The 25,150-nt window shown below is 46.1% G+C and overlaps 1 protein-coding gene across 2 annotated transcripts; it reads right to left on the reverse strand.

The window, feature by feature from the left end:
- PELP1 (proline, glutamate and leucine rich protein 1) lies at positions 1–25,052 on the reverse strand. Of its 2 annotated transcripts, none has more exons than XM_069483391.1 (17): positions 24,777–25,052; positions 13,488–13,552; positions 12,991–13,096; positions 10,536–10,685; positions 10,242–10,313; positions 5,747–5,806; positions 5,294–5,444; positions 4,970–5,099; positions 4,735–4,822; positions 4,215–4,303; positions 4,019–4,135; positions 3,759–3,906; positions 3,448–3,607; positions 2,640–2,695; positions 2,272–2,478; positions 671–2,134; positions 1–529 (listed from the first exon to the last, which is right to left on the reverse strand). In XM_069483391.1, exons 1-17 carry the CDS (start codon positions 25,023–25,025, stop codon positions 437–439), a joined length of 3,405 nt encoding a protein of 1,134 aa, XP_069339492.1. In that variant the 5' UTR covers positions 25,026–25,052; the 3' UTR covers positions 1–436. The 2 variants fall into 2 exon arrangements, with proteins under 2 accessions (XP_069339492.1, XP_069339493.1); XM_069483392.1 differs by having other exon boundaries at positions 398–523; positions 24,777–24,870.
- Between the last annotated feature and the right edge of the window lie 98 nt (positions 25,053–25,150).

The raw sequence follows: 25,150 nt of genomic DNA on the forward strand, positions 1-25,150 counted from the left end.
TGCACACGCACGTGTGGGCATATGCGTTTACGCAGGTTCTCTCACTAGGACACTTAATCCTATAAATCTCCCACACATTTCCCACCCCTGGAATACAAACTCAAAAGTAGGGCCATGTTTTCTAACTCCCTGCAGTCTTAACCAACCATACATGCAAGTCCGCACATATTTAGCACCAGGCAAGAATTATAAAATGCTGACACTACCTTGCTCAGCAACAGACAGTCAGTTACCCTTGTAAGTCAACAGTTCCTCCTCTGGACAATGGAGACAAAGGGTGGCTATGGAGACATTTGGGGAATACTACGGATACCCTGAAAAGCCCAGGAAGACACGGGCTTCTGGCTGGGACCCAGTTATGGCAAAAGGCAAAAGCAACAATCACTATCTAGGGACATAACTTTATTGGAAACAGGAGTGGGGGTGCAGAAGAGGGCTACGAGTCAGGCTCTGTGGTAGGCGGTGGCTTTTCGTCATCAGGGGGACAATCGATGAAATCGGCCAGCATAGCAGCTGTGTCATCCTGTTGCTTGTAGGGACAAAGACATAAGATTCAAAATAGTCACACATACATACATGGAACGGGTCAGGCTGGGCCACACCCCTTCCCCTTCTCCCACCAGCGCCACCCTCCCACCCAAGAGGTACCCTCCCTGCCTGACTCTCTCACCTTTTCCTGGAGAGCTGCGGCTTCAGCCTCCGTCTCCATCTCTTCTTCTGTAGGTGTCTCTGGTGGGGGTAGCACCTTGTCATCCCCACCCTCAGTCCCCTCTTCCAGCAGGGTTGGGGGAGCAGAAGGCTCTTCTTCAATGAGCTCCTGAGGGGGCCCTGCTGTGGGGCTTCCCCCTTCCCTCTCCACCTCACCCTGGGAGGGGAGTACTTCCGGAGCCAGGGTAGGGGCTGTCTCAGCCCCATGCTCCTCCTCTGTCCCTGGCTCCTCCACTTCCAACAGCAGCCCAGGTTCTGGCTCTGGCTCAGGCTGCACCTTGGGGGACTCCGGCGGTGGCAGAGCTGGAGGCAGGGTTGGGGGTGGAGGTCCACCTTCTTCTTCCTCTCCTCCTGCAGAGCCGAACTCCAACTCTTCTACCTCTTCCAACTCTTCTTCTTCCTCCTCGTCTTCCTCCTCCTCTTCTTCCTCTAACTCACCTTCTTCTTCCTCAAATTCCTCCTCAAACTCTTCTTCCTCTTCTTCCTCTTCAAAATATTCCTCTTCATCCTCTTCCTCTTCCTCAAAGTCTTCTTCCTCCTCCTCTTCTTCTTCCTCCTCCTCTTCTTCTTCTTCCTCTTCCTCCTCCTCCTCATCACTGCTATTGATATTAATAACTGTCAAATCTTCTTCCAGGGCCGGGGGTCCTCCCCCACCAGGAGTCCCTTCAGGGACCAACTGGGGTGGTGGGAGTGTCACAGGACCAGGAACCGGTGGGGGCGGAGGCGGGGGCGGTGGGAGAGGCCCTGGGGTTGCAGGAAGCTCCTCAGGCTCCTCCTTGGCTGGCAAAGGAGGAGAGGCTGTTGGTGGCCCAGCAGGGGCTACAGGGGGAGGTGTTGTGCCTGAGGGTGGTGGGGGTGGCAGGGGCGGCAGCCCCTCAGGCACAATCACCACACTGTCATCAGAGTCACTTTCCAAGGAGATCTCCACGTCAGAGGCCTCCTCCTTATCATAGTGGACAAAGGCTGGTCTGGGCACTCTCCCCCCAAAAGTTTCATCTGGAGGTATAGTAGGTGGCGGAGTCCCACTAGGGGCAAGGACCGGGTCCTCATTTGAGCCTCCCCGGTGGTTCTCAGGGCCAGGAAGGAGCCGGGGGGGCACAGACACCAAGCCTGGGACAGGGAGGCCTAGGTGGTTGGCTGTGGCTGGAGGTCCAGGGCGTGCCGGGGGCACAGGGCCTGCTGAGGGCATGGGTCCTGTGGAGGGCATGGGGCCTGCAGAGGGCATGGGGCCTGCGGAGGGCATGGGGCCTGCTGAGGGCATAGGGCCCGGCGGATGGAAGGGTGGGGCCCTGAAGGGAGATGGGGCCTCAGGAGGGGGAACTGGGGCAGGTGTAGGGCAGGTGGGGCCCATGGACTGCAGGGGAGGAACCCGGGGGTGGGTCAGAGCAGCACAGGTCACCAGTGCTTCTGAGCAGAAAGAGGAGACCTGAGGAAAGAAGAAAGGTCAAACGTGAGCATCAGGAATACAGGGTCCCATGGGGCCAGAGAGAGAGAGAGCCCACCAACATGAGAAACGAGAGAATACAGGAACTAAAGAGGGGCTCAGCCCCAGTCAGCAGTTACCTCAAGGCTGTCCTCTTGCTGGCCGAGGCAGAAAGCTTGCAGGGCACAGGCAAGCGGAGGTGGGCAGCGAGGAGAAGGTGCCAGCAGCAGTGCCAGCAGCAGGCGGTAGAGTTCACGGCGGCAGCAGGAGCTGGTGTACGGGGAGCTGCCTAGGACTTCACCCTGCTGGACACCCATGACCAGGGGTAGGACGAGATCATGCAGTCTCTGAAAAGGACACAGAGCACACCTAGAAACATCGCCAAGACTACCCAACCCTTCTCTAGGGCACACTCCCAGGTTTGAATGCCACCTCTGGGGCACACACCCCTACGTGTACAGAGTGGCAGCCCCCTCCCCACTCTCCATGGGGACCGGGCTCTACTAACCCTGTGAGTCTCCTCCTTGATGAGAGGCCCACACATGAGGATGGTCCGGCTGAGGCCTGGGGAAGAAAAGGGGTGTGTAAGAGGCAGGCTCCCAACAGGATTGAGAGCAAGGGCTTCTGAAGGAAACAGCCCAAGGTGAGCATTGGCTCTGCCACTGCCTGCTTACCTTGGGCAAGTCGTTTAACTGCTCTAAGTTTGCTTTCTCAACCATAAAATGGGGATCATAAAAGCACCTCTACTACATAAGGCTGCTGACAGTATTTAAATGAGACAATATAGGTAAAATGTTATAAATGTGCACATGAAGGGAGAGTTGGCTCTTCCCTTCATATGGGGTGGGGTGGCGGGCAGTGCAACATATAGGACCCAAAGGGAAGTCACCCATTAACCGCCCAGTATCTTTTGTTGATAGATGAGCAGTTGCATTGGAAGCAGGAAGCTCCACCATGCAGCCTGCCCTGGGGAGAGTATAAGCTCCAGAGGCAGGGTTTTTTTTTTTTTCCCCAAGTGCTAGAACTACACCTGACATATAGAGTGGATATGCAAAGTATCTGTTGAATAAATGAGATAACTAAGACCTTGGAGGGGCAGTGTCAACTACCAGAATCCCCAGTCCAACAGCTGGACCCAAGATTCCACGCACAGCCACAGTAGCTGCATGGCTGCTTCTGCTCCTTCTCCTGGCCTCTCTGTAGGCTCTAAGCTGGCTCTGCATTTTATATACACCCTCCCCTTCACCAGCTGGTTTTGGGCTATCACTTGGGGCCATCCCAGAGCCCTGGGAACCCAGGACACAGGCCTCACCCACCTCTCAGTGCAGCTGCACACACGTCGCTGTTGGCATTGCTATCCCCTTTCCGGTGGCTGGGTGGGGCCATAGCCTCCCCCACATCCAGCTTTAACTTCTTGGGGGCACTGGGCTTCCCAGTTTGCAAACCCCCATCAGGGCTCCCCCGGGGGCTGCGCAGCTGGTGGCAAAGGGAAATATAAATCACATATGCAGGCAAACAGGAAGGCAGGACAGAGTCAGCAGACAGTGTCTGCTGAGGTGGCACATCTGGACAAAGGGCACATCTGGACAGGATCAGAGCCCCGGGAAGGCGCCAAGCCCTCACTCACCTTAAGGGCATCAGCTGGAGGGGAGATATCACTGAGCAGGTGGGTGAGCAGGGCCTCTCCAGAGGCTCCTCCCTGAAGCATTCCGGCCGAGGCCCCACAAACCTTCACCCACAGCTCTAAAACGGCATATACCTTGGTCCGAATGGTGCTGTGGTGTGAACAAACAGGGCAAGTTATAACAGAGCGGCAACATGCCAGAATACCCAGCCCACTTGCATCCCCTAACCCATCCTCTCTTTATTCCCTTCCTGGATGGTCACCTGTAAGGCCTCTCCTGGCCTGGACAGAGGGAATCCCTACCAATGCTCCAGGCATTGAGGACCTGGGGAAGTAGGCGGCTGATCAAGACCCCAAAGCGCAAGAGCCGGCCTCCACACCTGGGGGCAGAGACAGAATGGTGACCCTTGTTTCCAGCATGTCCCATCCCTTCACCACATCCTGCTCAATCCCACTCACGCGAGGATGAGCGCAGAGAGCAGGTCTAAGGCTTCAAAGTGGATAGAGGGCAGCAACAGCAATCGCAGAGGACCATCTCCAAGCAAGCTCTGGAGAAAAAAACAGCAAAAATAAGGAGTGAGGGAAGAAAGTGAGAGACAGAACTGGAGACAGACTACATACATATGTACACACAGGTAAGGAATCCAGCCTCTGACCCCAGCTCTCCCAATAAAATCAAGCCCCCATCCTCTAAAATAGATGCTGGATGGAGGGCAAGGGAGGGCTGGCTGAGCAACTCAGCAATGACTCGGCTGACCCCCAAATTTACCTTCCCCTAGGGAAAATTTGCTGCAAGTGGTCCCAATATGTGTGGGCAAATCCACTGTGACAGCGTGCACACGTGCTGGGGATGCACAGGGAGTAATGATATTTGGACAAAAGCAGGAAGCTGTCTGGGACAACTTCAGGTCCCACAGTGCTTTCCTGGTTGCCCAGGGTCCTGAGCAAGAGCTGTGAACAGAGGACAAACACCACTTACAATATTCTTGCCACTGACGCTGAGGGTTCGGCAGATGAGATCCAGAATTTCCTGCACAGGGACGGACACGGGAGCCCCAAATTCAGAGCTAAAGAGAATCAGAGCGGGGAGACTCTCAGAGAAGGCTCCGCCGTGTGACTCCACATGCACCTCAATCTCCTTCCTCATGATGGAGACAACACTCCCACCTCAACCCCTACTGCTCCAGGGCCCACTCCCTCCCACACCCACACACCTGAGCATTAGCCCCAGGCAGCGGGCCAGTCCTGAAAACCTCTGCCGAAGCCGGAGAAGAACATGGGCATCATCATCTTCTGAGGAAGAAAGCAGTGTCTCCACTCCAGGGCTTTCGTTCTGTACAGGAGCTGGGCAGAAACAAAACCACCTTGCACACTCTGTGTCTTTTTTTCATCCCCTCCTTTTTCATTTGTGGTGGACGTGCCTATATTCTAATCCAATTTGCCTAGAAACCAACTGCCCCACCTCTCTCGGCCCCTCCTGTTCCCTCCTGCCCAGCTCCCCAACCACTGTCCCACTGACTACCAGCCATGGTCCCTACCGGTCTCTGCTCCCTCGTACAGGGCCCCCAGCAGGCTGTGCAGTGAGGCCAGCAGGCTATGCAGCTCCTGCTCCCAGCTGTCAGTGTGCTTCAGGCCCTGGGAAAAGCCAGCCCCTAGAGAGGGCAGCCTAGAATAACACTCACAGGCCAACTGCAGAAGAAAGGGCAGACACCTGGTCAGATAGGAATCTAGGTCAGCCAAAGAACACCCAACCCCATGAACACCCAAAAGAGATGGAGATCAAAGAGAGCTCTGAGGGAGACAGGAGGAGGGGCAATGAAGTCGAAGAACCCAGATGGGCACACGAAGGCAGAAGTTGAAGAATGCTAACAGGGAGGAAAGCAGGAACATGGTGCAAAAACAGTAACACAGAACACTAAGAAGGAGCAGTAAGAGCCAAGCCACTCCAGCCTCAGATCCCCAGACTCTCCACTTCCCTCCCTTCCCTTTACCTGCTGGAGCTGAGGGCTCAAGGAATCCACCCTGGCCAGGAAAAATGAGGCCAGCTTGCCCTGGATGAGGGGGAAAAAAGGAAAGAGGCTTGAGCCAGTTCCAAGAGCCAGAGATGTACACCCCGTCCATTCCTAGCAGTAGACTTGAAGCCTAAGTCTTTTTCTTTCCTACAAACACAGGAAGCAAAGCACTCTATTGGGCACTGGCATACCAGACTGCTTTCGTGGTACAAATACATCCTTAATGTCAGCTCTGGTCCTTGGCCTCCTGTTTGGGGGAAAAAGGGTCTTGTCTCTCCCCCACAAACAACTGGGCTCCCTCCTGCCAGTTTTTGAAAAATAATAGTCATCTTCCTCAAGCCAAAAGAACAGAGTACTGAAAAACAATCTCCACCCTCCAACTCTACCAGCTTAGACACAGAAACAAGGGTCCAAGTTGGAAGTTGAGGCAATACCCAGAGGTATGAGGACAGGACAAAGTCAAAAGAGAAGGACAGGCTGATGGAGTGGAACTAAGGCGGCAAATCTCAAAGCAGAGATCTGCCAGGCAGCAGACATTTTCTCTGCCTGCCATGTGAAGGTGCTGGAGCAGCAGTGACCTGAGGGCCGCAATTTATTAGGAATAGACTCAAAGGGGCCTGTGAACACGGATGGGGGGAAAAAATTACATCATTATTTTCACTAATCTATTAGTGAAATGTAGTGTTTCCTTCGATTATAAATGCAAATAGCCATAGTAGCATCAGCAGTATCTGTGACTGTCACCAATAGAACTCACTTGCTTTCATTTCACATTATAACATAACTTGAAATATCAGCCACATCCATTGCTAATATGAAATTATAGTAGTTATAAGACCTACCTCTAGATCTTCTTAGTTAACATGTTAATAAAGCAGCACATACCACTCTATCACAATTTTTACAGCTATTTTGATAAATACATTCCAACAGAATTGGTTTCCCTTATAAAATTTCATAAATTTAAGAATATTATTCTGAAAGGGGTCCATGGCACCGAAAAGATTAAAAATACTGCACTAGAGATACAGAAAGGGAAGAGACAGGATTTCCACCTTCAGAGGGATGTAAGAGTTACAAAGACAGAACAGGTGAATGGAAGCTGGAGCTGCCACCGGCACTGTACAGAGAGGGAGACAGAGAGAGGGTCAAGAGAATGACGCTGAGGCTAAGGAGGGTGGGACTGAGCTGGCTTAGAAGAGGAAAATACAGATAATGCGGCCAGATGGGAGGAAACACCGAGGAACGCTCCAGAATCAGAAGATGCCAATGGAGAAGCAGACTGAGGTTTTAAATCCCGGGCAAGGGAACATGGACTTTATCTAGGGAGCAGGGACATCACGTGCACAAAGGTGAACTTCTGGGAGACAAATGAGCAGTAACAACAGGCACATGGCAGGGGACTTAGGGAGGAAACTAGGAGCAGAAGCCTCTGTCAGAGTGTTGTTCAGAAACCAACCATCCAAGGACTCTCTCCTATCCACCCTACGGCAGGAACCACATTTAGTTTTGCACGTTAGGCTCCAGGGTTCTTACTGACCGTGAGACAACAACTGCTATAGCTGATGCCAAGTAGGAGAGGATCTAGAACCAGTTCCCCTGGGACTTGGAAAACACTTGCACGTCTGACGTAGTATGGTTACAGAACACTCAAACCAAAGAAGAGTAACCACCCCAAGGTCTACTGATTCACTGGCTTCTCCCAGGATGATAGTTTTTAGAGAGCTGCCAAAGCCCCAAATATAGTGGCACTCTCAGCCCTTTGGGCCAACATACTGCTCACACTTTCCTTGAGACTCCAGGTCAAAAAGCTGGGCTGAGGCCAACAGAAGTCTGCTTACATGACTTCAACAAAGGAGCATACGTACAGTGCAGTGGCATGGCTCTGACCACAAGGTCTGCCTGGCTGACCCACAAAGCAAACCAAATTAATGGCTCACTTGGAACGTTTCACTGAAAACATGGGCATGTGCGCGTGCGCGCGCGCACACACACACATATTCTGCACATCCTGGGTATCTCTCAAGAGTGGGGTTAGTCTTCCCGCTCATTCCAAGGAATTACTAATTAATTTGGCAAGGAGGAGAAAATGAGGTAGTCTCTGCAGGGATTGACTTCATGGACTCAGAATGCTTGAGTCACATCATTTGAAAGGAGCAACCCTGAGCTTGGAGACTGCAACTGCCCCGGAGCATGTGGGGAATGGAACAGAGAACAGATAAACATTTCAAATGGCAATTATCAATTTCCTAAGTACTGGTCTGTAAGATTTTCCAAGTACAAACTACCCCAGGAGCCTTTCCATAAAACAGATTCTTATCTGAGGTGCTGGCAACAGACCAAGCCAAAATCCTCAACAGAGGGAAGTGCCCCAGAAAACACTTTATTCTTAGGGAAATAAAGGCAGAAATACCCTTGAATAACACACGAATATTTGTTGTTTGGTTTGGAAAGGGTACTCAAAATGCAGGCCCTAACTGTAAAAACTACATTGTCTGACAAAAGGTTGTGCATCATAGATAAGCTCCCCTGAAAATTAAGAGGCAAAGGCAGAGGAATACTTAGCATTCTAGTCTCCATGACTATTCACATTTCTACCCTGTACTTAACCCTCAATTTCCCCTCCTCTTTCACACGAGGGTGCATGTAGATGCAGATAAAACCAAACAGAGCTGAACTAAAACAAACACTTGCAGTAAAACTGCACAAACTTTTAGTCAGGGACAAGCTGCTGGCCTGTGGAATTTGAGAAGTTAATTTACAGAACATTTTGCAAGATACGCAGTTTTTTCTAAACTTAGTAAAACTTTAGTAACAGAGCTTTACTAGTCTTTACTAAAATCCATTTTCCTGACTCCCTCCCCCACCTGATCCACAGACACCCTGACCTGCCTGTCTGACCTAGCAAGGCTCTATTGTACAGTCACCTTGTATGGGTCATGACAACTTGGGGGAAGAGGCGGGGAAGTGACAGAGGAACATTTAATCCATGAGTTACTCCAAATACCTTCTTGACAAAAGTCCTATCTCCTGCCTATGCAAAGATTTATTAGCTCTGATTAATGGCATTCATATGAAAACAAAGCAGCACCAAGGACATGACCCCATGCTTACTGAGAAATATCACCTGTTCTGAGACTTTTCAGATACTGCAAGAAACCAGTTACTAAAGCCACAGCAAGATCACACTCTCTGATCACAGCACTCGCACCCATGGAGCTCCGACTCACAATCCTTCTCAAGCCAGAGTTGTACACAGCGACTAATGACTGATCAGAACTAGCAGTGTTGAAACCTATGTGCCCTTTTTTTAATAACTACCAGATATGTAACCTTGGGTTGTCACTTAAATTCCTCTGAGCTAGTTTCTGCCTGTGTAAAAAGCAGGGATACCAACTCCACAGAATAACTACAATGATAAAATAACACATCTTAGAAATTCAGCAGAGTGCCTGGCACATAGTGGGTACTTGTTAAACACCAGTTCCCTTTCCCTTCAAGAGCTTACCTTCTTGATTTGTCATAGAACCATGTAATCTTACTTTTAAAACAATTTGAATAGCAAACTCCTCCTTAATTGACAATACTGATGGCGGATAGTTAACCACACCAGTTACACAAAAAAATTACTAATTTGCCACCAATTCCAGCTATCTAGAGATTTGTGCTTCCATCTGAGTAAGAGGGTGCCCGATGGTTTGTCAGGCCAATGGTGAGTATAACAAAATAAGAGAGAACAGTTAATCCACAAGGGAACACCTACTTGTTCCTAGGTATAGCTGGCATCTAATTCCACTGCAAATAACAAATGTGCCAATTACAAATGGCCCTTTAACTGTTACTACATTGGTAGAATTTGCAAACCATTCATATTTGTTATTGTATCTCCTTGAAATTATAACTGCAATGCTTTCCCTGACCTCCTCCCTCACCTGACCCACGGACACCCTGACCTGCCTGTCTGACCTAGCAGGGCTCTGTTGTACAGTCACCTTGTACAGATCATGGCAACTTGGGGGAAGGGGTAGGGAAGCGACAGAAGAGTTTAGTCGGGAATATAAGCAGAAAGAAGTTTGGAGGAATTGTCCTAGGAAAGTGGTAAGTCAGGAAAGCTTCCTAGAGGAAATTACACAAGCTTTAGGAACAAAGTAAGATAGGATGATAGAAAAACGGGCAGGGAATACAGAGAAGGCAGGGCAGAAAGAGGAAAGAGCCCATGGTTAAGAGACTGGGCACCAGAGAGATATAGGTTCCATCCCTGCCGATCTTAGCCAAGTTACTCCATTCCAACTTCTTTATATGTGAGGATTAAATGAGATAACTGCTACAAGGTGGTATAATTATAGCTGTGGAGATAGGTAACTTTAAAGGACAATCAGAAAACAGGCATTTAGAAATCTCAGGACCGGAATCTGCAGAAAGAGAGCTATCAAGGCTTATGTTGGTGGAGGGAGGAATTTCTATGAATACTTACTTTGAGAGAACCACAAGCCCGAGGAAAATAAATCATACAAGCCTTCATTCCCTCTAATGCTGACTGCTCACACTGTGGGAAAAACAGAAAATAAGGAAGAAGACGCCAAAAGCCCAATATCCCCATATCCTCCATCTCACCCCACCACCCTGGAAGGATGCTTCTGCATACAATCACTTTTTCTGGGCTCCTCCCCCTTCTCACTTCTTGAATCCTATTCCCCCCATCACTTCCCACCACATCCTTTAATCCACTGACAGGGGCCTAGGGGTGGGGGCTGGGAAAGTGTCTCACCTCTGGTCTGAGGCCCAGCAGGGAAGTGAGAAGGCCAGGAAGGTGGTTTATGGAGATGTCCCGGAACAGTGCAGGAAGCTGGGCTGCATATCGGAGCAGGTCCCTCAGGACAGCCACAGCCAACTCCATTGTGGGGGGTGGGTCCTGGGACTGAAAAGCAACAACAGCCCTTGCTTCCGGCCTCCCCTTGACTGTCGCCAAGGAGGGGCAGGAGGCATAACATGGGACTTCTGAGAAACACCACAGTTAATGTCAATATTACCATCAAATCCATTATCTGTTGGAAAACAGGACATGAGAGACATAAGTATCCAAGAGTAACATATTCGTCCCCAGAAAGGACATATGTTTACATTTTAGTATTAAGGGTATCTGGGGGTCCTAGGAATTTGTTTGCAGAAAAGAGGATAACAAAGCCACATTTTAAAGATCTGTCTAACTGGAAGATCACAACAGTTCTTTGATTCTCCCATGCTATATTTCCCTGCTGGGAATAGGGAAGAACACTTTTAAGACTGAAAAATGAGCCTCAGCCACACCAAAACCACCCCGTATCTCCAAGCTTGCTCCTAGCTGGCTCAATCTACCCTGGAACTCATGAAGAAAAAACGATTTGGACTTAGAAGAACTTCCCTGGAAAATTAACATGTATCTATAGAAAAAGCATTCAGCACGTATATCCTGCTAGATTGGAGATAGCCACGTATCAACAAAACAAAGGAGAATTACTTACTAAGAAAGTAGGAATAGGTGGACCTACCAACTACACACAGGCCTTCAATACTGTCCAGTAATCCTACTGCATTTTTCTCCAGCTAACTCTCTCCACTACGAAAATCTTTTCCTCAAAGTTCTACTGCCACCATCCTGGGCTAAGCTACTGTGAACTTTCTCCTAGATTACTTTAGTAGTCTTCTATGTGGTCTTTCTGCTTCCACTCTGCTCCTTTCTAATCCATTCTCCACAAAGCAGCCAGAGTGATATTTTCAAATGAAAATGTGATCATGTCCCTGTCACCGCCACCACCACCACCTCCTCACCCCTACTTAAAACCTTCCATGAATTGCCACTGCTTCAAGAATAAAAATCAAAATCCTTAGCATGGCCTACAGGGCCATACATGGCTTGGCCCCCATCTACCTATCTTCCCATCTACATCTCCAGCCACACCTGCAAGCTTAGAATTCTTCAAATAGGCCAAGCTCCTCTTCTCTGAGGCCTTTTGCACATTTAGAACACTTTCTTAGCCCAATTAACTTCTACTGATCAGTTAAAAAAAAGAGGCCGGGCATGGTGACTCATGCCTGTAATCCTAACATTCTGGGAGGCCAACGTAGGAGGATTGCTTGAGCTTAGGGGTCCGAGACCAGCCTGAGCAAGAGAGAGGCCCCGTCTCTACTAAAAATAGAAAAATTAGCGGGGTGGCGTGGTGTGCACCTAAAGTCCCAGCTACTCAGGAGGCTGAGGCAGTAGGATTGCTTGAGCCCCGGAGTTTGAGGTTGCTGTGAGCTAGGCTGACACCACGGCACTCTACTCAGGGCAACAGAGTGAGACTCTGTCTAAAAAAAAAAAAAAAGAAAAAAAAGCCCTCCCTGGACCTCTGGCCCTGACCACCACTATCCACACCACCCCAGATGGGGTAAGAGTCTCATTACATGTTCTTAGAGAACTGCAGTCTTTACCTCCATAGCACCTACCTCAGTTCATCATTCCATTCATTTGTATACTTATTCAATTAAAATGTCTTGTATTAGAACAGGGATCAGCAAAATATGGTCTGTGTGTGCCTGTTTTTACATAGCCCACAACCTAAAAATAGTTTTTACATTTTTAAAGTGTTGGAAAACAAACAATATGCAACAGAAACTATATGTGGTTCACAAAGCCTAAAACATACTTGCTATCTGTAAACACTTACTTCATAGAAAAAGTGCTAGACTCTAAGCACCATGAAAGTAAGGTCTAAGTACATATTACTGTCTCCCCAGAGCTTAGCACACAGCCTGCCATATGTGCTCAAAAAATGCTTGTTGAATAAGTAAGTGGAGATGTCATGAAACCACGTAAAGGCAGGAGGAAAAAATTACAATGTTAAAAAAAGAACAAAGGAGCAGGCCAAAAAAAAAAAAAAAATCAAACACCTAGAAAAAGGAACTTTAGAGATGTCACTCATTAGAAAAGCTAATGAAGTGAAACTGTCAGAGGTTATAGTGTGTGAAAGGTCAGATGAATTATTACTATTTAATAACTCAGTAGATAAAAATATCGAAAAGTTTACAAAGATGTTTCTATTCAAAGTTTGTCCTCTGTCCTCTAACAATTCCACTATCAGGCAATTGTTTCTAATTATTCTGTCCTCAGAACTAAATGTCCAAACCTCAAAGAACATACGACATCCAGGATGAAGAATAAGGTGAAGGTAGGGGAGGATGCAGGGCAGCAGCTGAATCCTTACCTGCAACACCTGCTGAATACTCCGAAGCCAAGAGACACAGTGCTGCTGGAATATCTCTGTGGGGCTCTCCCCCACCAGCAGGGACAGCAGACATAGGCCCTCAAATCTTACAAGAAAGAAGAGAATCATGACAAGTGGGCACAGGCTAGACTTCAGATAAAACCACTATTCTTTTATTCTCACTGGGCTATGGTAAGACTTTGCCCCACATCCACTGTGGTTTCTAACTCCTGAAATACCTGGAGAACTTGGAGTGAGGTGGAGGCAGCAAGGAAAGAAGACAGCAGAAGTAATCTGAGGTGGGGAATAGGAAACTTGGGACCTGGAAAAGGTGGGGTCTGACTCAAGTGAACTCATGAAGAGTGAAACTCTCTACCCTCTTGAGAATGGAGAAGTCTCTTGAATTCACAGGCCAGGACAATGGCTGGACAGATGTACATACAGCCTACTTCCTAAAGGAATATCCCTATGGAGAAAAAACAGGGTTCAAGACTTACCGAGTTTTGATGGAACCGAGACGTGCATTACTGAGACTCACCAATGCTCCAACAGCTGAGAGGTTCTGGAGGAAGGAACACAGGAAAGTGAGTCAGGAATAGGATGTTAAAGATGCAGAATTTCTCCAAGCCCTTCCCTGTCCTAGCACTGTGAAGCCTTTCTGAAGTCACACCTCCTCTGAAGCCCAAAGGCCATCCCTCTAGAGGCCTTAGGCCTTTGCCCTTTTTTCCTGTGGGTAACACACAAAGCAGCCTAGGCTGTCTTTCAGCCTTTCCTGAAGTTGTATCTTGCCTGACTCCTTCCCCTACGCCCCACCCAAGAAAGTAGTGCTAAACAGAGAACAGTCCAACTCATCCTACTAGCCAGACTTCAAAGATGGATCTGCTTCACCTCTGTATCCCCAGAGAGTACCTAGCACAGAGGAAACATCCATAAATGCTTGCTCAATGAACTCTGAACTCATCTGATAACGTTATCCTTCCTCCTTCACCCCCAAATAAATCCTCCTCCTCCTCCTGTTCCTGGGCCTCCTTAGAGCTGTAAGAATGCCAACACAGAGCCAGTCAGAGTTCTTCCAATCCTCCCCTTCTCTTACATTCCAGAAGGCCATGAAAAATATTTCATCAACCCTCCCATAAGTAACCTCTCCATCCCCTGGACAGTCAGCCTCCTCTTGTTGCACCTGCATCTCCCTAATGGGAAGCATCATTGATTCTTTCAACAAACACATATTATGCACTGGGTCAGGTGAGTGAAGGAATCCAGAGCTGAATAAAATAAATAAGGTTCCTCCTCTTATGGAGGGAAATGTCCATTCATTCATTCAATGAATATTTATTTAACATATACTTTGTATGAGACATTGTTTTAGGTGCTGGGTGGCTTATTTTCTAGTTAGAAAAAACAGAAAATAAACTGATGAAGTAAATATACAGTATGTCACAAGGTGCTAAGTACTATTATAAGGAAGAATAAAGCAGAGTACAGAAGGAAAGGAGGGCCCGGAGCAGGGAAGGGAGATAGCATTTTCTGTAGTAGAGTGGGCATAAAAGGGACCTCCAGAAAGGTTATTTAGGCAGAGACCTAAAGGAAAGTGAGAACAAGACATATTTATACCCTCATACACTGCTGGTAAAAATGCAAAACAGGGTGGCGTGGTGGCTCACGCCTATAATCCTAGCACTCTGGGGGGCCGAGGCGGGAGGATTGCTTGAGCTCAGGAGTTCAAGACCAGCCTCAGCAAGAGCGAGACCCCATCTCTACCAAAAACATAAAGAAATTAGCCGGACAACTAAAGATAGAAAAAATTAACCGAGTGTGGTGGCACACGCCTGTAGTCCCAGCTACTTGGGAGGCTGAGGCATTGCTTGAGCCCAGGAGTTTGAGGTTGCTATGAGCTAGGCTGATGCACTCTAGCCCAGGCAACAGAGCGGAGACTCTGTCTCAATAAAAAAAGAATGCAAAACAGTACAGCCACTTTGGAAAACAGTCTGGCAGGTCTTTTTGTATAGCCAAAAGGTTATACATGGAGTGAACATATGACCTGGCGATTCCACTTCCAGACATATACCCAAGAGAAATGAAAATATATGTCCTCATAATAACTTGTATATGAATGTTCACAGCAATAACCAAAAAGTGAAAACCCAAATGTCCACCAACTGATGAATGGATAAACAAATGTAGTCCCTCCTTGGCCACAGGCAACATGTTCCGAGGCCCCCCAAGTAGATGCCTGAAACCATGGATAGTACTGAATCCTATATATACTGTTTTTTCCTATGCATCCTACCTATGATAAAGTTTAATTTATAAATTAGGCACACTAAGAGATTAACAATAACTAACACTAAAACAGAACAATTATAACAATATGACAGCATTGCTGCTCTTACGCTTTGGGACCAGTATGAAGTAAAATAAGGGTGCCTTGAACACTAGCACTGTGATACCAAGACAGGTGATCTGATAACCAGGATGGCTACTAAGTGACTTACAGGTAGGAAGCATATACATCGTGGATATGCTGGACAAAGGGATGATTCACATCCCTGGTGGGACAAAGCAGAAAGGCTCAAGATTTCAGAATGGAGTGAAACTTGAAACTTATTAATTTAATTCATTAATTTAATTAAACTTATGAATTATTTCTGGAATTTCCATTTGATATTTTTGGACCACCGCTGACCACAGTTACATAACTAAAACCATGGAACATGAAACTGCAAATAAGGGGAATTACTACATATCCAAACAATGGAATAAAAGGCCATAAAAAGGATTGAAGCTGATACATGGACAAACCCTGAAAACTGAATGCTAAGCGAAAGAAGTCAGACCCAAAAGGCAACATATCTAAGATTCATATACATGAAATGGCCAGAAGAGCAAATCTATAGAGGAAAAAAAAAAGATCAGTGTTTGCAAAGGGTCACAGGCAACCAGGGAGGGGCTGGTGGACAACAGGAATGACTACTAATGGGTACAGGGTTTCTCTATAGGGTGAGGAAAATGTCCTAAAACTGACCACAGTGATGGCTACACAACTCTGCAAATATACTAAAAATCATTGAATTATATACTTTAAACAACTGAATTGCATGGTATGTTAATTATGTCTTTTTTAAGTAAAGGCATATTGATAACCAAAAAAAGAATGTTCCAAGTAGAGTGAAAAAAGGAGCAAAGGTTGTGAGACAAGAGCACATTTGACATATCTGAGAACATCAAGAAAGCAAAGTGCTGCTGGAGAAGAGTGAGCAGGTGGAGGGGAGTAACCAAGGATGATGGTCCAGGCAGTGGGGCCAGATGGGCAACTGCCGACTTGTACTCTGACTTAGGTAAAAGCCATGGGGGGAGAGGGCAATTGAGCAAAGGAATGACTTATTGTTTTTTTTAATCCACAACACTTGAGCTGCCTTGCTGGAAAGGCAGAAGCAGACAGATGAGGTAGGAAGCTACTGTAATAATCCAGGCAGGAGATGATGCAGCCTGAAGAATGCAGTAATAGTAGGGATACAAAGCAGTCAGAATCTGGACATATTCTGAAGGTAGAGCCAACAGGTTTTGATATCAAACTGGATATGGGTGGAAGACAAAGAGAAGAGTCAAAAACAACTCCAAGCTTTTGCTGAGCAACTAGAAAGAGGAAGTTGTCATTTACTAAGAAGAGGAATAATGCAAAGGGGAGCAGGTTTTGGGGGTGAGAATCAGGAGCTCGGTTGCAGATGTTAAGTCTGTGATGTCTATTTAGCTAACATCAAAACGGAGGTGCCAGATAGGCATTGGATAGACAAGTCTGAAGTTAAGAGGAAAAATCCTGGTTAAATGGCTGGGCATGGTGGCTCATGCCTGTAATCCTAGGTCTCTGGGAGGCCAAGGCCAGAGGATCGCTTGAGATCAGGAGTTCGAAACCAGCCTGAGCAAGAACGAGACCTCATCTCTACTAAAAATAGAAAAAAAACAGCCATGCATGGTGGTGTGCACCTGTAGTCCCATATAGTTGGGAGGCTAAGGCGGGAGGATCCCTTGAGTCCAGGAGTCTGAGGTTGCTGCGAGCTAGGCTGACGCCATGGCACTCTAACCCAGGCAACAAAGCGAGACTCTGTCTCAAAAAAAAATAAAAAATAAAAAAAAATAAAATCCCGGTTAAAGATGTGAATTTGGGAGTTGCTGGCCATGAGACTGGATCAGTTCCCCAAGTGAATGACTGTAAACAGAGAAGAGAAGTCGTGCAAGAACTGGGATCTTGGGCACTCAAACCTCTCACAGTCAGAGAGGGCAGGAGGAACCAGTCTTTCCTGGAAAAGACTGGAAAGGAGTGACCAGTGTGATAACAGGAGAATCAAGAGAGGAGAGACATCCCAGAAACCAAGTGAAGACAGTTGTTCAAGAAGGAATAATCAACTGCATCAAATGGTCAAGTAATATGATGATCCAAATTTGACCTTTGAACTTCATCAATGACCTTCAAGAGTTACCATATCACCCAGCAAAGGGTTGTTTTAACAAAGTGTTTCGGCTAAAAGCCTAAATGGAATGAGTTCAACAGAACAACCATCATAGTAACAATTCTTAAACAAGTAAATGAAAGGTTGATAAGACAGGGGACATTCACATCACCTCCCTACAAGACACTTGTTAGTTACAAACGGAAGAATCATACCTTTAGAACAGTTAAGAAACCTGGCAGATTTCATCTTAACGTAGTATATGTACTCCTGATATGATGAGCAAGAACGATACATCTTTTCTGCAGTATTCCTGCTGAGAACACACACCTCATCTAATCATGAGGAAAGAGCAGACAAACCAAACTGAGGGGCATCCTACACAATAACTACACTGTACTCTTGAAAAATGTCAAGATCGTAAGACAAACACTGAAGAACTATTTCAGATTTAATAAGACCAAAGAGATATGACAACTAAATGCAATGTGTGATTCTGCACTAAACCCTGGACTAGAAACTTTTTTTTCTTTTGCTATAAAGGATGCCTTTAGGAAAACTGACAAAGCTTAGATCAGTTTTCTGACTTTGATGATGGGATGTGGTTATGTAAGAGAACATCCTTGTTTTTAAGGAAATACACACTGAAGTATGTCAAGGTAAAAGGACATAGTGTCTGCAACTTACCCCTAAATGGACCCAGAAAAAATATATAGAGAATAAAATAAATATGCATTTAAAGGAAGGTGATTTTTTTTTTTAGCAGCTTTGAAATATATGCTGATGAAAATGATCCAATAGAGAGGAGAAAGCTGATAACAGAGACACATTCTGAGAAAGGCATCATTAGGTGATTCCATTATTGTGTAAACATCAGAGTGTACTTACACAAACCTGACAATATAGCCTACTACACACCTGGCCTATATATAGGTGTATATATATAGCAATGGTATAGCCTATTGCTCCTAGGCTACAAACCTGTACAGAATGATACTATACTGAATATTACAGTCAATTATAACACAATCGTAAGTATATGTATCTAAACCTATCCAAACATAGAAAGGGTTCAGTAAAAATATGGTACATAATGGCTGGCCACGGTGGCTCATTCCTGTAATCCTAGCACTGTGGGAGGCCAAGGCAGGCAGATCGTTTGAGCTCAGGAGTTCGAGACCAGCCTGAGCAAGAGCGAGACCCCCGTCTCTACTAAAAACAGAAAGAAATTATATGGACAGCTAAAAATATATATATATAGAAAAATTAGCCGGGCATGGTGGCACCTGCCTGTAGTCCCAGCTACTCGGGAGGTTAAGGCAGGAGGATTGCTTGAGCCCAGGAGTTTGAGGTTGCTGTGAACTAGGCTGATGCCATGGCACTCCAGCCCGGGCAAGAGTGAGACTCTGTCTCAAAAAATAAAAATAAATAAATATGGTATATAAGATTTAAAAATGATGTATCTGTATAGGGTATTTACCATGAAGGGAGCTTGCAGGACTGGAAGTTGGTCTAGTTGAGTCAGTGAGTGAGTGGTGAGTGAATGTGAAGGCCTAGGACACTGCTACATGCTACTGTAGACTTTATAAACACTGTACAATTAGGATGCACTACAATTTATTGAAAAAAATTTGTCTTCAATAATAAATTAACCTTAGATTTCTGTAACATTTTTACTTTATAAACTCTGAATATTTTTTTAACTTTTTGACTGACTCTTGTAATAACTGTTACAGTAACACTTAGCTTAAAACACATTGTGCAGTTGTACAAAAAATATTTTCTTTCTTTGTATCCTTAGTTTATAAGGTTTTTTCCTGCTTTTAATTTTTTTAAACTGTTTAAAACTAAGACATATTTTCAAGCCAACTTAAAAAAATGGGGGAAAAAAAAAAAAACCCTAAGACACAAACACACACGATAGCCTAGGCTTACACAGGGTCAGGATCAACACCTTCATGTCTTGTCCCACTGGAAGGTCTCCTGGAGCAAAAATACTCATGGAGCTGCCAACTCCTAAGATAACAATGCCTTCTTCTGGAATACCTCCTGAAGGACCTGCCTGAGACTGGTTTGGTTTTTTGTTTTTTTTTTTTTCTTTTTTGAGACAGGATCTTGCTCTGTCACCAGGGCTAGAGTGCAGTGGCATCATCATAGCTCACTGCAACCTCAAACACCTGGGCTCAAGCAATCCTGCCTCAGCCTCCCAAATAACTGGGACTATAGGCACATGTCACCATGCCCAACTAATTTTTGTATTTTTTGTAGAGACAAAGTCTCACTATGTTGCTCAGGCTGGTATATCAAACTCCTGGCCTCAAGTGACACCCCCCCCCCCCACCTTGGCCTCCCAAAGTGCTAGGATTACAGGTGTGAGCCACTGCACCTGGCCCTGAGGCTGTTTTACAGTTAACTTTTTTCCTTTATAAGTAGGAATACAGACTTAAATAACAATAAATAGTAAATACATAAACCAGTAACACAGTTATTATTAACTATTATGTACTATACATAATTGTATGTGCTATATTTTTATACAACTGGTAGTGCAATAGATTTGTCTGCACCAGCATCACCACAAACATGTTAGTGATGTATTGTACTACGACATCACGATAGTTATGTCATTAGGAAACAGGAATTTTTCAGCTCCATTATAATCTTAAGGGACCACCGCTGCATACGCTGTTCAGCACTGACAGAAACATCGTTATGTGACACATGACTCTATTTGTGTAAGTGGAGAGGGGATGGGTCTAATGCACAAGGAAAGGGTTGGCCTTAGATAAGGCCATGGACAGCTCATCCCTAGTAATGGGTGGGAAGGCAGAGCCTATAGGCACAGATGCAAGTAAGCTGGTAGATACAGTGGTGGGAGCCTGTGGAAATTCCCATCCGTTTCTACTTTCTCAGTGAAATGACGTCATCAGCTAAGAATGAGGATGGAGAAAAGTTATCATAGGTTTAAAAAGGAGGAGGCACAAAATAGTTGTCTAGGAAAGTGGAAACGTAACAGGATTGCTAGGCAACACTAAGGGTCCATTTGAGATGATAATGGCCATGAATTTAAACTGAAAGAAATCACCAAGGATATACGTTTTTCTCCAACTGTACTGAGCTATGCAGGTGCCGGCACAGAATACAGCTGGATTTAACATGGACAGGGTATTACTAAGCAAGTACAATGAAGGGAGAGAAGGGCAAGGAAGTGATTATAACGAACCATGGGATTTAAACTGGGTAAGAAGGAAAGATAGAACATGAAAGACAGTATGTTAATTTCTTTCAAATAGTGATAAATGCTAGGAAAGAAACAAAACAGTAATGTGAGAGAATGACTGGAAGGGAAGGGCCTATTTTAAGACAGAGTGGTCAGGAGAGAGTCCTCTAAAATGGTGGCATTTATGTTGAGACCTAAATGAGAAGTGGCTCACCTCCCCTTGAGTTTCTCAGCAAAGAGCGAAGGAACTGAGGAGCAATGGCCTCAGTATGCTCTAGAAATGAGATAAGCCTGGGTGGCTGGAATACAGTCCAGACAAGCAGGGAATCAAAGGAGATGAGGTCAAGAGGTAAACAGAGGACACACTATGTACACCCTCATGCAATAAGTTACTGTACAGTTTCAAGCAGAATACTGTAATCTTACTGATATGTTTAAAAAGATAATTAGCTACCGGCTGGAGAAAAGGACAGTACTAAGCCCTGGGGATACAAGACAGAACTGCCTCTGTCCTCCAAAGAACATATAGCTATTTCTGAATGGCTTTTTTTTTTAGACAGTGTCTCACTCTGTTGCCCTGGCTAGAGTGCTGTGGCGTCAGCCTAGCTCACAGCAACCTCAAACTCCTGGGCTCAAGTGATCCCCCTGCCTCAGCCTCTGGTGTAGCTGGGACTACAGGCGCATGCCAGGCTAATTTTTTTCTATTTTTAGTGGAGACAGGGTCTCATGCTTGCTCAGGCTGGTCTTGAACTCCTGAGCTCACGCGATCCTCCCACCTCAGCCTCCCAGAGTGCTAGGATTACAAGTATGAACCACCACACCCAGCCCTGAATGGCATTTCTGTCAGAAAAAAATACTTTTTTTTTTTTTTTTTGAGACACGGTCTCGCTCTGTTGCCTGGGCTAGAGTGCAGTGGCGTCAGCCTAGCTCACAACCTCAAACTCCTGGGCTCAAGTGATCCTTCTGCCTCAGCCTCCTGAGTAGCTGGGACTACAGGCATGTGCCACCATGCCTGGCTAATTTTTTTCTATATATATTTTTAGCTGTCCAGATCATTTCTTTCTATTTTTAGTAGAGATGGGGTCACGATCTTGCTCAGGTCGGTCTCGAACTCCTGACCTTGAGCGATCCGCCCACCTCAGCCTCCCAGAGTGCTAGGATTACAGGCGTGAGCCACCGCGCCCCGCCAGAAAAAAATAAATTTTCTTAAAAAAGAACATATAGTTATAGAAGAAATGATATCTGGGATTTGCTTTAAAATGCTCCAGCAGGAAAAAATTTAAGAAAAAGGCAGAGCTGAGGAATGAAGATTGGCAAATGTTCGCTGTTAAATTTTGATGACAAGGACAGCATGGGGGGGGGCGGTTTCAAAATATTGTATATGTATGAAATTATATAAGTTTTTTTTAATTACATACACAAATACTAGTTGTGTGAGTGTGGAAGAGGGAAGTCGTACGTACATATGAAACAGTACAATAAAGAGCTGTTAATCATAAGTAGTCAGGAAGGGCTTCCAACAGGCAGTGACAAAGAAGAAAATGAAATTGGGGTGGGGGAGGGTAATGAGGGGAGGCGGCACAGGGAGAAATTCCAAGGAAACATAAGTGCAAAGGCCCTGAGGCAAGAAAGCTGAGCTATTAAAGGATTTTAAAAGGCTGCAAACAGGATCAGAATTTTACTTTAAACTCCAGCTACTGTCAGGGGAATGAATTAAAGAGGGCAATAATGAAGGCAAGGAGACCAGTCAGAAGGCTGTTGTTATAATTCAAGCTATAATACAAATTGGGCACTGTGCTACAGTAATTCCGTGTTGGAACTACTGAATTTGTGGCACCTGTGGAAAAGCCAAGTTGGTAGATGGGTGGATCAAACAATGGATCTTTCTCTCAAGCTCCAGGCCTATTTATTTATCCTCAATTTCCAATTCTGACTAGAAATTCTCTGATGGAAAGGAACATGTCTTATTTATCTACCTAGAAATGAGGAACAGTACCTAAAACATAACAGATACTCAATAAATGTTAGTTGAATGAAAATCTACGGGCAAGCCAGGGAAACCCTCCACATGACCCCATGTATCGAGGATCCAAAAGAAGAGACATAAGTAGAAAAAAATTCAAGGAAAGATGCACCCAGAAATGCGGTACAGAAAGTATTACAGGGGGACCCTAGTTTCCCACATCACTCTTGGCTTCTTTACTCAAAATTCTACTAGACTTTAGACATTCAGGGAAAATAAGAAATAAGTTCATGTAGGTAGCACTGAGGGAGGAGAAGTCTTGAAAGAGATGATTAAAGAAATCACACATTTATAGGCAGCACAGATAATGCTTCACAAATACTTATGAAAGAAATTTCTGCATCTGTTTTGAGATAAGGAAAACAGAAAAAACCACCATCCTAATATAACTGAGGAAAGAGAGCTTCATGAATTAGAAGGGGCTTTAGAGAGAAAATATATAATCAGTTCCTGCCTCTGAAACTGGGCTGAGATACCAGAGACATAGTTTTGTTACCCTCAACTATCAGGAAGACTAACAAATGAGGAGTGATGTTAAAGACTAACAAACTGATAAATCTGGGGCCAAGATTATTGAACCACTCAGCAAGTTGTGCCAACCCTCATCCTGGAAGGAAGTACAAAGCTGGAAAGCTCCCATGAATGAAGGGGTGGAAAAGGAAGACTTCATGTATGTGGGTCTTGAAAGATGGGAAGAATTTGAGGGTTAGTAGGAGAGAGAGGGTAGGAGATAATTAAAGGAGCAACTAACATAGACTAGACACATGTTTTTTGTTTTTTTGTTTTTTTTGAGACAGAGTCTCACTCTGTTGCCCAGGCTAGAGTGCCGTGGCATCAGCCTAGCTCACAGCAACCTCAAACTCCTGGGCTCAAGCAATCCTTCTGCCTCAGCCTCCCCAGTAGCTGGGACTACAGGCATGCACCACCATGCCCAACTAATTTTTTCTATATATTTTTACTTGGCCAGATAATTTCTTTCTATTTTTAGTAGAGATAGGGTCTCGCTCTCGTTCAGGCTGGTCCCCAACTCCTGACCTCGAGTGATCCTCCTGCCTCGGCCTCCCAGAGTACTAGGGTTACAGGCGTGAGCCACCGAGGCGGCCCTAGACACATGTATTCTTAGAATCAGTGCCCTCACCTGGGCAAGATGATGAGGGTTCAAGTTAGGATGGGGGAAATGGGAAAGAGATGGAAAGGAGTGAACAGACCTGAAAGCTTCTCAGGACAAAATCAAGAGGACGTAATAGATTGTTTATGGAGGAGTGTGGGAATGTTCAGGATGACAATTAGGTTTCTAGCTTGCAGAACTAAATGGATGTTAGATTCTGCTCTTACAATAATCCAAACTATCCTTCTAACACAACAACCTACAAAGCTCTGCATGACCTGACCACTGCCTGCTCACCTCACGAGCCTCATCTCTTCGCACTTCTTCCCCTCCACATTTGAGCCCCAGAAACTAACCTCTTTTTTTCAGTTCCATTCTACCATAGGGCCTTCCCATATGAGTCTTCCTTTGACTGAAACGCCTCTCCCACTTTTTTCCCTACACAATCCCTATTCATCCTTAGGGTCTCAGCTTAAACCCCAGTTCCTTTGGAAAATTTCTGCAATTCTCCGGCTTAGGTTAAAGGCCCTCTGCTATTCAATTCTCATCATGTTCATCGCCATCACGTCTGTAATTGGAACGCACAGAACAGTATCTGGCTTAGAGTAAGAGCTCGGTAAACTTCTATTGTTGAATACGCCCATTAACTTAGTCGAAACAATCCCCAAAACAGGTATCTCCAGAGGAAAAAGATGCTTTAGGTCATACACTAGTGAATGACCGGGCCTGGAATCTAATCCATTCCTGTGTGTCTACCAACAGCCTAGCAAGAGAGAAATAAGGCCCATTTTTCCCCTCAGAGAAACTCACGGCGTATAAAGGAGAAATACGTGAATCTCGTCTGGACTAATACCTGGATCCCCTTTCTGCCCTCAGTTCTTCTCCCCTCAACCTCTATACTACAGCTGCAGTGCACCATAATCCCGGCGCACAGGTGCGGGACCAACCCTTCCCACAGGGCCGCGAGCACAGGGCCCACAGACTCACCTGGGCCCCGCCCACGGTCCCATGCAGCCGCAACAGGCACATGAGCCCAGGCAAATGTGGGACCGAGCGGGCCGGGGGGTGCACGGGAGCAACGGTGGGCCCCGTTCGTGGCTGTAGCAACCCGGAAACGCTCTCCAGCAGCAGCAGGCGGAGGCGCGGGCCCGAGCTCACTGCCGAAAGGCCCCCGGTCCCGCCGGGAACCCCAGCCGCGGAGCCCGCAGAGGGCCCACTAAGAACGGCTGCCGCCATCTTCCCCCGGGCTCTAGTGGTGGCGTGGCGCGATGACGCAAACACACCGCGACGGACGCTTGGTGGGCAGGGGGCGTGAAGAGGGGGTCTGTGGTCCTGCGCACTGGGGGAAAGGAGGTTGGATT

This window comes from Eulemur rufifrons, chromosome 9, assembly GCF_041146395.1.
Source record: "Eulemur rufifrons isolate Redbay chromosome 9, OSU_ERuf_1, whole genome shotgun sequence".
Taxonomy (NCBI): Eukaryota; Metazoa; Chordata; class Mammalia; order Primates; family Lemuridae; genus Eulemur; species Eulemur rufifrons.